Raw genomic sequence first — 12,199 nt, 5'->3', positions numbered from 1 at the left:
CAAAAAACAGTTCTTAGGATGTTAAAGGTTCTAGGTAGAAACCTTTGCTTACAAATAACCCTTGTCTTCTAAAACAGGTTCTTCTGATCAAAATGGTTCTTGGTAGAACCCTATCTTTCTGCAAAAAAACCTTTTGGAACCATTTTTTCTAAGAGTGTAGGATCAGTTTTGCTTTTTATATTATACTGAATAAGATTACATGGACAGGGAGGACCTGAACCTTGGTCCGCACTCCTACTCTGAGGTGCTGTGAGAATACCATCCCTGGCCTTATGAATCACTCCTGGCCTTTTGAATCACTCCTGGCCTTTTGAATCACTCCTGGCCTTATGAATCACTCCTGGCCTTTTGAATCACTCCTGGCCTTTTGAATCACTCCTGGCCTTTTGAATCACTGTCCTATAGAGTGAATCTAAACAGTAAACCTCTCCCCTCTCCCTTTCATTTCAATAGTGGTAAATTGGTGATAAATCAGTGGACTCTCCAGCGCTTGGCCCATCGTGTGGCAGTGCAGCCTGGTGGTGTACTACTACCTGCGGTGTGGACTGACAGTTAATTAAGCCTTCAGACCTGCTCCCTGGAGCATCGCTACTCTGTATCGTGACCCTATGCTGTGACAGAGCTAGCATGAGAAGGGCACAGGGACGCCAGCGGCGCCGAGGCCAGGCACCGTGACCTCAGGAGGTGAGAGGGGGGAGCAGCACCAGCTCTCTTTTCATTACAATGTACCTGTACACTCTCTCTCCCTCCATTCCCCTCATTCTCTCTCCCCCAACTGAACCTGTACACTCTCTCTCCCTCCATTCCCCTCATTCTCTCTCTCCCTACTGAACCTGTACACTCTCTCTCCCTCCATTCCCCTCATTCTCTCTCCCTCCATTCCCCTCATTCTCTCTCTCCCTACTGAACCTGTACACTCTCTCTCCCTCCATTCCCCTCATTCTCTCTCCCTCCATTCCCCTCATTCTCTCTCCCTCCATTCCCCTCATTCTCTCTCTCTCTATTGAACCTGTACACTCTCTCTCCCTCCATTCCCCTCATTCTCTCTCTCCCTCCATTCCCCTCATTCTCTCTCTCCCTCCATTCCCCTCATTCTCTCTCTCCCGACTGAACCTGTAAACTCTCTATCCCTCCATTCCCCTCATTCTCTCTCTCCCTCCATTCCCCTCATTCTCTCTCTCCCGACTGAACCTGTACACTCTCTATCCCTCCATTCCCCTCATTCTCTCTCTCCCTCCATTCCCCTCATTCTCTCTCTCCATTCCCCTCATTCTCTCTCTCCCGACTGAACCTGTACACTCTCTCTCCCTCCATTCCCCTCATTCTCTCTCCCTCCATTCCCCTCATTCTCTCTCTCCCTACTGAACCTGTACACTCTCTCTCCCTCCATTCCCCTCATTCTCTCTCTCCCTCCATTCCCCTCATTCTCTCTCTCCCTACTGAACCTGTACACTCTCTCTCCCTCCATTCCCCTCATTCTCTCTCTCCCTACTGAACCTGTACACTCTCTATCCCTCCATTCCCCTCATTCTCTCTCTCCCTCCATTCCCCTCATTCTCTCTCTCCCTCCATTCCCCTCATTCTCTCTCTCCCTCCATTCCCCTCATTCTCTCTCTCCCGACTGAACCTGTACACTCTCTCTCCCTCCATTCCCCTCATTCTCTCTCCCTCCATTCCCCTCATTCTCTCTCTCCCTACTGAACCTGTACACTCTCTCTCCCTCCATTCCCCTCATTCTCTCTCCCTCCATTCCCCTCATTCTCTCTCCCTCCATTCCCCTCATTCTCTCTCTCCCTACTGAACCTGTGCACTCTCTCTCCCTCCATTCCCTTCATTCTCTCTCCCTCCATTCCCCTCATTCTCTGTCCCTCCATTCCCCTCATTCTCTCTCCCTCCATTCCCCTCATTCTCTCTCCCTCCATTCCCCTCATTCTCTCTCCCTCCATTCCCCTCATTCTCTCTCCCGCACTATTTCCTCTTCTGTCATTCCTTCACCTCTCCCTCATTCATTCTCTCCCCTAGCCTTTACATCCTAATCTCTCCACCTTGCCTGCTACCTCTGTTATTTTCTCCTTTTGTACTCTTAATCTCGCTCTCTACCTACCCTTTATCTCTTCCATCTTTCCCTCCCTCTCTAGCCTTTACCTTCAGCGTTGCTCTGTCTACACACAGTTACCTGGCTTGGTGTATCAAGTGTCCTGAGAGGAACACTACACTGGCAGAGACTATGGTAACATGGTGTGGACTTCTGGGCCCTTGTGCAGTAGTAGTGTCCCTGTCTGACTCTATAGAGACCACGGGAGGTTGGTGGCACCTTAATTCGGGAGGACGGGTTCATGGTAACAGCTGGGGCGGAATTAGTGAAACGGTATCAAATACATCAAACACATGATTTACATGTGTTTGATGTCATTCCATTCACTCCGTTCCAGCCATTGTTATGAGCCGTCCGCAGCAACCTCCACTGGTAGAGTGGAGGCTGAAGAAATTCGGCTTGTCACCAAAAGCACTCACAAACCTTTACAGATGCACAATCGAGAGCATCCTGTCGGGCTGTATCACCGCCTGGTACGGCAACTGCTCCGCCCACAACCGTAAGGCTCTCCAGAGGGTAGTGAGGTCTGCACAACGCATCACCGAGGGCAAACTACCTGCCCTCCAGGACACCTACACCACCCGATGTCACAGGAAGGCCATAAAGATCATCAAGGACAACAACCACCCGAGCCGCTGCCTGTTCACCCCGCTATCATCCAGAAGGCGAGGTCAGTACAGGTGCATCAAAGCAGGGACCGAGAGACTGAAAAACAGCTTCTATCTCAAGGCCATCAGACTGTTAAACAACCACCACTAACATTGAGTGGCCGCTGCCAACATACTGACTCAACTCCAGCCACTTTAATAATGGACAAATTTATGTAAAAAAAAAAAAATCCCTAGCCACTTTAAACAATGCCACTTAATATAATGTTTACATACCCTACATTACTCACCTCATATGTCTATACCATCTACTGCATTTTGCCATCTTTATGTAATACATGTATCACTAGCCACTTTTATATGTTTACATACCCTACATTACTCATCTCATATGTATATACTGTACTCTATACCATCCATTGCATCTTGCCTATGCCGTTCTGTATCATCACTCATTCATATATTTTTATGTACATATTCTTCATCCCTTTAGACTTGTGTGTATAAGGTAGTTGTTGTGAAATTGTTAGGTTAGATTACTCGTTGGTTATTACTGCATTGTCGGAACTAGAAGCACAAGCATTTGGCTACACTCGCATTAACATCTACTAACCATGTGTATGTGACCATTAACATCTGCTAACCATGTGTATGTGACCAATAACATTTGATTTGATTTGATTTAGAGACTGCCCAGAGACAAGTCCATGGTTATCACACTAGAAGGTTACTGAGAGTCACAGAAATGATTGCACTGTTTTTGATACTTGGACAACAGTTTGATAAAAACACTGAATTACACTATTCTGAATTAGAGTAGTTAAACTTGCATCTACACATTTATTTAGGACGCAACAATGTTGTGTATAGTTTCTAACTGCCCAAAGGTCATGTCTAATAAGCATGTTAAAAAAAGTGGTAATCTCATCCCATATCAAGCTCCTTAATTTTTTTCTGTGACTTATCTCAACATGGGGTACGATAGTATTGATGATTTTCCTTGCCACAAGCTTCCCCTGTCTATCCCTCTATGGCTGCTTTACACAGACAGCCCAATTCTGATCTTTTTTTAAAGAAAAATTGACCAATTAGCGGAAAATTATCACAATTGGGCTGCCTGTGTAAATGCAGCTCATCTGTCCCAATTGGGGCAATCTTGTCTAACATCTAGATTGGCTACACCTGAAACCTGTTTGGGAGGGTGCAATGTGCAGATAGGAATGTATTGTGTACAACAGATAGGTTTGCGTGTCATGCTGAAATAGGAAAACAAGTCAACTCCATTCATTATGTTAAATGATAAGGTCACTGATTGCCACCAGCTGTCTCTAATTGAAACCTAGGAGAGTCAAGGTGCCAATACAAGGCGAGAGCACCAGCTGTCTCTAATTGAAACCTAGGAGAGTCAAGGTGCCAATACAAGGCGAGAGCACCAGCTGTCTCTAATTGAAACCTAGGAGAGTCAAGGTGCCAATACAAGGCGAGAGCACCAGCTGTCTCTAATTGAAACCTAGGAGAGTCAAGGTGCCAATACAAGGCGAGAGCACCAGCTGTCTTTAATTGAAACCTAGGAGAGTCAAGGTGCCAATACAAGGCGAGAGCAGCACTCTCACAGTTAAAACCGGAAGGCTCTAGCAAGCTGTCTGTTGCCATACCATAGCTACTGGGGAGTTCTACAACTGAGCTGATTGCTATGGCTCTTGGACACTAAGGCAAGAAATGGGTTATCTTCAATAAGTTGTATTGTTGAAGGTGTGCTGGCCCTTTTACTAATCATTCCCCCTTGCTTTTTCAGGGTCTCTTGGCTCTGTTTTGTGTTTGTAGGCAGTACTAGTTTTCCTTTCAAATGGTAAGCTGTTTTCTGTTCTTTTGATAATTGAAATAATTCATTTTGACTTAACACAATATTAGGATTTAAGCAACGTGTTATTTTCAAAAATGTCATTACTTTGATTTGACCTGATGTACTTTATATATATATATTTAAAAAAAAAAAAATTCAGCATGTCTTATTTTTGTCTCTTAGGCCAGGCTTATTAAACTTTGAGCTTAAGCCCCAAAAGAGAAGTGTTGTCATCCCATGACCCAACTTAAGAATGGTGTAGATGTATTGTAGTGACTGACCTTTGACATGCCCAGGGCCCCCCCTTTGGTCCTGAACCATAGCCCAGGGCAGGGTTTCTTAAACTATTTACCTTTATGGAGTTTAAACTGCTATTATAGAGTTCTGTCTCTCCTTTAGAGCCCTAAACACAAGTAGATTGGTCCTAATGTTCAAATGTAAAGAATTTAGCCGTACACAACCGTTGCTTTATATAATAACAAGAGAATGTGCCCCACTACATGGCTTAAACTTCACTAAATACAACTATAGGCTGTCACACTTGACACTACGCAATGAACGTAACCAAGCCGCCACTTCTCCAGGTGCAAAATATTTTCAGTGGGACTTTTAGAAAAGTAAACTAGGTGCATATTCTATATGCATGGCTGTGAATTGTCATACATGGTAGTAGCCTATTTAAATCTGCTCCAATTAAGAGTGAATGTCCATTCTGAGCACAACGCGTGAAGGCAGGGGCCCACTCATTGTCATAAGCTACTGTAAAAGTGATGTCAATATTATCGCACAGACTGTAATGTAGTTTACTTACTACTTTCAGTAGGCTACACTATTGGTTATACTACTGCGACTTAAACAATCCAGGCCTATCTGAAATACAGCCATATACGAAACTGTCATTTTGCACACCACGTTGAAGAGGAGCCTCAAGAAGACTGGTAGCCCAAGATGCGCTCATTAAAAAGGCACACCGTAACATTTCAGGACCATGGACAAAAGGCTATCGCCAGTCAGCGCTCTGAAAGCGCTACACTGCCAATTTCAGCACGAACAAGGTGCTCACCTCGCCGCACAACCAGTAGCCTACATTGGTCATTGTCCCTATACCATCAAATGACGCAAAGCTGTAGATCTCGCAATCAGTCCCATATGCAACAGCTTTGCTTCCGTCCCTCTCCTCGCTCGAGCTAGGGCCCTTCTGTACACCAAGTCACCCTCGAAGCACTGTTACCCATCGCTCCACAAAAGCCGCGATCCTTGCAGAGCAAGGGAAACGACTACTTCAAGGTCTCAGCAAGTGAAATCACCGATTTGAAACGCTATTAGCGCGCACCCCACTAACTAGCTAGCCATTTAACACTGGTTACACATGCAAGCAATGACAATCACGTATCTAAAAGATGCATTGCAGTAAAAAGCAAAGGCCTAAACTGTAGTTTGCATAAAATCTGCCCGAACAACCAGTAGGTTTACATTAGGGAATTGTATTAACTGGCGCGGCAGCCAGGGCCATAAAGGTTGTAGCTGACCATTTTAGAGTTGCTGTGTTGAACTTCAGACGTTTCTGATCCATTCTCCTTCCTGGTGAAATGTACTTGGCAGTTCCCGCTCAAATGCCAGCTGGGCTTTTCGTTGATCTAACATGCTGCATCTCTTCACTGAATACGTTCTTCAGGGTGGAGAGTGTTTGCACATTGCTGTGATGTCCCTATGTTTCAGTGCCAACTGCAGTCGGCATTGCTGACAAAGGCCCGCCATGTCTTTTCAAGTGGGGTTCACTGGCAGCGGCTGCGATTTTACTTTGCGTCACTCTTGATGGGACAATATTAAATGTCCTGCTAGGCTCTCAACCTCGGCGGTTGGGCCAGCAGGCTGCTCGACATCGCTCTCTGTGAAAGTCCATTGGATCCCACCCAGGGCAGGGTCAAATTAGCTTCCTAAATAAGGTAGTCAAGGCAGTACCTTAATTACATTGCATGGCTAGGTTCCCAATCAGAATGCATTTTGGGATTTTAACTACTAAATATTACACCCCCCCCCCCCCCCCCCCCCTCAGATCATGAGCACACCCAGCATATAGCCTCTGTCCCGTCTGCACTACTGGCAGGCCTTGCGGCACTACATTGGTAAAACCGGGCCATTGCAATTCATAACACTATATGGGGCAACTGAGGGAGGGCACATTATTTCTGGGGGTCCATGCCCAGCTTATCCACCCCATAGAACCGGCCCTGTCAAGATAGTGAAGTCTCATTTATCTATCTAAACTGGAACCACCATCTCAATAGCTAATGCATTAAGTCCAACTCCTAAGATTTGGGTTTGCTTAGAAAAATGTGCTTTCCTTGTAGTAGAAGAGTAGTCAATGTGTATGCAGAAACATGTTTATTAAAATAAACTGAGTTTTAACTTCTTGACGCACGGATCCCTTTAGCGGGATCATTTTCGTAAACAACCGCTGAATTGCAGAGCGCCAAATAAAAAATACAACAAATATTTATAATCATGAAATCACAAGTGAAATATACCAGAACACAGCTTAGCTTGTTGTTAATCCACCTATGGTGTCAGATTTTGAAAATATGCTTTACAGCGAAAGCAATCCAAGCGTTTGTGAGTTTATCAATCACTAGACAAAACAGTAAGAACAGCTAGCCGCAAATTAGCTTGGTCACGAAAGTCAGAAAAGCAATAAAATAAAGCGCTTACCTTTGATCTTCGGATGTTTGCACTCTCGAGACTCCCAGTTACACAATAAATGTTATTTTTGTTCGATAAAGATTATTTTTATAACCAAAAACGCGCAAACCAAATGGCGGATATGTTCAGAACCACAGGCTCGTTCGGGTCCTGAAGGGCAGACGATAATTCCAAAAAGTATCCGTAATGTTCGTAGAAACATGTCAAATGTTTTTTTATAATCAATCCTCAGGTTGTTTTTAACATACATAATCGATAATATTTCAACCCGACGGTAAACTATTCAATACTACAGAGAAAGAAAATGTCGAACTACAACTCTCGGGCGCATGAACTAATCAAAGGACACCTGACGCGTTTTGATAAATCTCGCTCATTTTTCAAAATAAAAGCTTGAAACTATGTCTAAAGCCTGGTCACAGCCTGAGGAAGCCATTGGAAAATGAATCTGGTTGATACCCCTTTAAATGGAGGATGGGCAAGCAATTTAACAGGGATTTTTCCAAATAAAAGGCACTTCCGGGTTGGATTTCCTTAGGTTTTCGCCTGCAAAATCAGTTCTGTTATACTCACAGACAATATTTTGACAGTTTTGGAAACTTCTGAGTTTTCTATCCTAATCTGTCAATTATATTTATATTCTAGCATCTGGGCCTGAGAAATAGTCAGTTTACCTTGGCAATGTTATTTTTCCAAACATAAAAATAGTGCCCCCTAGCTGAAAGAGGTTAAACTGCAATTTTGATTCAGTTTCATGTGTTATCAATTTATAAATTAAATGTAACACATTCAAATATTGAATTTCAAGTTCGGAATACAAAATCAATGAAGTTACTTCAGTGCCACCAGAAATGTTCATCTGCTACGCTTCCTGTCATTTTTGGCTATTGCCAACACTGTCACTTAAATAGTATTTTGTATTGAATGGTGATATTGAGATGTTATGACTGTATAAATCTAAATGTTTATCAGCTCATGTAATGTTAAATGATCACGTTATTATATTCAACATAACTTAATGAGCTAGCTGAATGTCTAAACTTTCTATCCAGCCCTGACCCTGTGAGCAGGCTAGAGCCAATACCCCCAATATTCCTGGAGCCTGTGTAACAAGGAGGGCCTGTACACCCCACAGCAGTGCAATGGCTCTACAGGATACTGCTGGTGTGTTACCGCCGAGGGACACTGGTTGTCTCTCCACTCCTCCAGGCATTCATGTGTAGTGAGACTGGTAGGAGACAATAACAATTAATGGCATGTTGTAATTACTGTCCTTCGGTCCCTGAGCAGCCAGAACAAGTCCCAAGCAGCCAGAAGCTCCCAGAGAAGACTTCAAGACCCAGTGTTCCTGAGGTAGCAGGACCTGTTAACCAATACCCCTGTGGGTTGCCCTTATGGGTTCCAAAGGCCTCTCAGAATGTTGGACCTCCTATGGGTGGCAGCCCAGACACATCCACCCATCTCCAGAATCCACTGGTGGCCAGCAAGGTAAAGGAAACGCATCTCCCTCTGCTGCTGAGCAGCAAGAACCGGCCCCATGGATAAAGCAGTGTTGGGGCCCCCCCAGCTTCCATGATCATGTTCTACCTCCATCCAGCATTATTTTTCAAAACCATAATGACTATGAACGAGGCAGTGGTTTTCTCCAACACCCTCTACTCCCTAGGAGACACAGCCCAGCCCTCTGTTAGTGTTGTATCCCATGATTTCAGTAAACCTGTGCCTAGCCAGCCTCTCCTTAGACCAAGTGCTGGATCCAAAGGACTGCAGTATCCTATCCTCAGGTAATGTACTGTTACAACTACATGTGTACAGTAGTCTAATGTGGATGACTGACAAATGTTTCTCCCCACAGACATTGGCAATTGATGCATGAATGATGGGCTTTAAGATAAGTGTCAACTTGTATGGCATTCCAAATGTGATTTGCTTTGACTTGGTACTGTTTTTCTACATCCCATAGGTTCTACATGACGTTCATCTCCCTTGGTGATGCGCGAATGTCCGATAACCTTTTGGCATGGAATTATATTTTGTTGTTCTGAATTCATCAATGGTTATTTTGGGAACATAGATTTGCTATTGCTTACAATCTAACATAGTCGGTTTTCCTTTACCCTTCTACATAGTTACAATCTGACTAAGAGATTCAAACACACAATTACATTTCACATACTGTGAACCTGGGTACTGCTGTAAATCCTTCACTAACTTTTCCAACCAGCCTAGAAATGACTAATCAAAGGCCTCCAGCTGTGAATAGAGAACTGATACCATTGGTATTTAGTCATATTAAGTGGCTCTGCATGCACATTAATTCATCAAACAGAATGTGAAAGTTCTGTTTGTGTACTGTAGTTTTACTTTTCTGTGGAAGACTGTTAGCGAATACCATATTTGGGAGAAGCCTGAAAAGTGGTCATGCTGCACTTTTGGAGTAGATTTGAGAATGCTAGCCCCATCCAAGTTCTTGGCAGATATTAAGAGTTACTGAGGAAGGGGAAGAGTGAATAATGACCTGATTATCAACACGCTATAAGAAAGACGCAGCATCTTGTCTGAACAATAATGACAATAGAATTATGATAGGATGGGTTTACACTTCAGGAGAATAGACTGCATAAAGTATACATGTAAGAGCAGTCAAATCTCCAGCCAGCGACTATAGCCAGTCATCACCTCACTGTCTGGACGGAACAGTTTAACGCACCCAATGAGCCCTACTAGACTAGACTACACTACATAAACTGTCTAAACAGTGGTCTATGGGGAAGTACTTTGGTGCTGGTGGATTCAGAAGCCTTCACTGACTGTATCCTTGCTCTTGAAAGAATAGCAGACATTGTTGCACTCTGAGCAGGGCTTTGAGATGTACAGTAACTGCACAAAGGAACAAGCAGCTGGCCTCTTCACTTGTAGATTGCTAATGGATTTGACATCGTCCAAACTGGCTTGTGGAAGGTTCAACATCCCCTTGTACAGTGGTATGAATATTAGTGATAAACTGATACTAGAACAATAGGAAGTGCATCATACAGTATGTGGCAATTGGATACCCTAATTCTAAGCTACCATGAGTGTACACATGCAAATATGAGTGTAAACATGTACACACAGGCAGAACACTGGGTTACCTTGGCACTGGAATCCTTGTTTCCCAAATCCCCTGTGAAAAGCAGTGAGAAGGAGCAGTGAGTGACAGCAGGACAGATGCTGGTCTTACCTGTACTTCTGATGCTCCAAGTCATACAGTAGGGTCCCACTGGGCAAAAACTGGTTGAATCAACATTGTTTTCATGTCATTTCAACACATCAATGTGACAACATTGAATCAATTTGGATTTGCAAAAAGTCAACTAAAGGGCATTTAGTTCATTTTTTATTTTTAAACCTAAATCCAATGATGTGAAATGTTTTGAATTCACGTTAGTTGACATCTCAACTAAATGTAAACTAATTAGATTAACTGACATCTGTGCCCAGTGGGGATGGTACTCATTTACAGTAGATGGCGAGTTTAGACGTTTCCAAGCTATAAGACATGAGCATGGCAAGATCTGTGGCACAGGTACAATGGATTGAGAGTTTAGACTTCTCCAGGCTATAAGACATGAGCATGGCAAGATGTGTGGAGGAGGGAAATTAGACTTCAAAAGACGTGAAAAATCAATTTAATAGCCTACTGAATGTGAACGTTTTAGAGTGCAAAATAAACAAAAAAGATCTGATACATTATGCCTCTGATTAAGGGGGTGTATCTTTATTGGTAAGATGAGTAATTATGGGGCGAGTTAAGTATGGCCTGGTTGGAAAACAATTTGCACATTGACATCAGTTAGCCTAGTGGTTAGAGCTTTGGGCCAGTAACAGTAAAGGTTGCTAGATCGAAACCCCAAGCTGACAAGGTAAAAATCTGTCGTTCTGCCCCTGAACAAAGCAGTTAACCTACTATTCCTAGGCCGTAATTGTAAATAAAATGTGTTCTTAAAACTGACTTGCCTAGTTAAATAAAGAAAAACATTTAAAAATCCATACCCAATTCGGGAGCACAGAGTTCTATTGTTGAGTTCTAGTTGCCAATCAGCACGCAGAAGGGTGTTTTTGAGATGAAGGGCGAGCTTCATATGATTTAATAGCGCATGTGAAATTAACTGTTCGCATCATTGAATTTATTGAACATTTATAACTATTACATCCAATTAAGTTATCATTTGAATTAACAAATTATACATTTTGATGAGGATAAGCGCCTAATAGGCTAATTATGAGTCTAATAGCAGTGCCTCTCTCAAAACCATTGAACACTTTACATAAGGCACAACTATTTTGCATAATACTAAACAACAAATAGGGTAAACAAGGAAATACACTAACACGACCGGAATGACGAGAGCGCACCAACTTTTCCTCTCCCCTTTCACACAATGACGGGTGCGCAAGAGCATTGATGCTTACCATATGAAGTCTGTGCAATGACTGCAGAATGTCGGTTGCTTGAAAAACCTGGCAGTAAATTTGTGATTTTTGACTTCATGCACGTTTTTCTGCCGCAGAGCACCTTTGCGGGCGAAACGGTTCCCAACCGCAGCTGAGTCGCTATAATGTAAAAGATGATGATCAGCCATTGCAGAAAAAAGTAGGCTACACGGTCGTACGGTTCAGTTTTACTCCAAGGTATCTTCACTTGTATTTCTACACGCTCACTAAAATACTATAGGCTACCGCAACTGCGAAATAGCCACTGGACAGCGGGTTTCCCTTTTGCCAGAGCCACCGCTGAGCGCTTCTTTTTCATTCTAAGTGACGTCAATAATATGATATCCAGTGTTGAACTGCAGCTGTTGGAAATTGCAAGTCAGCATTGCCATCATGTGGATGAAGTGTATTATTACAGCGATAGGCTATTCTCAGAAAATAGTCTGTATTTAAGCTACTCATTCCATGCTCATCTAG

The 12,199-nt window shown here is 43.3% G+C and overlaps 1 protein-coding gene and 1 long non-coding RNA gene across 2 annotated transcripts in view; one reads left to right on the top strand and one right to left on the bottom strand.

Moving 5' to 3' along the window:
• The window catches only part of prkcab (protein kinase C, alpha, b), a 215,022-nt gene extending 202,988 nt beyond the window's left edge, over positions 1-12,034 (bottom strand). The window contains exons 1-2 of the mRNA XM_071396546.1: positions 11,702-12,034; positions 10,381-10,412 (exon numbers count right to left, since the gene is read on the bottom strand). Coding sequence (XP_071252647.1) covers positions 10,381-10,412; positions 11,702-11,871 — 202 coding nt within the window. The 5' untranslated portion in view covers positions 11,872-12,034. The remainder of the gene's footprint in view (positions 1-10,380; positions 10,413-11,701) is intronic.
• LOC139573280 (uncharacterized) lies at positions 153-9,343 on the top strand. Its single transcript, XR_011674573.1, has 4 exons — positions 153-4,415; positions 4,499-4,552; positions 8,299-9,030; positions 9,210-9,343. It is a non-coding gene; the product is annotated as an uncharacterized lncRNA (long non-coding RNA).
• Positions 12,035-12,199: the final 165 nt, after the last annotated feature.

Source organism: Salvelinus alpinus, chromosome 1, assembly GCF_045679555.1.
Source record: "Salvelinus alpinus chromosome 1, SLU_Salpinus.1, whole genome shotgun sequence".
Taxonomy (NCBI): domain Eukaryota; kingdom Metazoa; phylum Chordata; class Actinopteri; order Salmoniformes; family Salmonidae; genus Salvelinus; species Salvelinus alpinus.
Note: the sequence above shows the minus strand (reverse complement) of the source record. Positions and strands in the feature narration are given on the sequence as shown.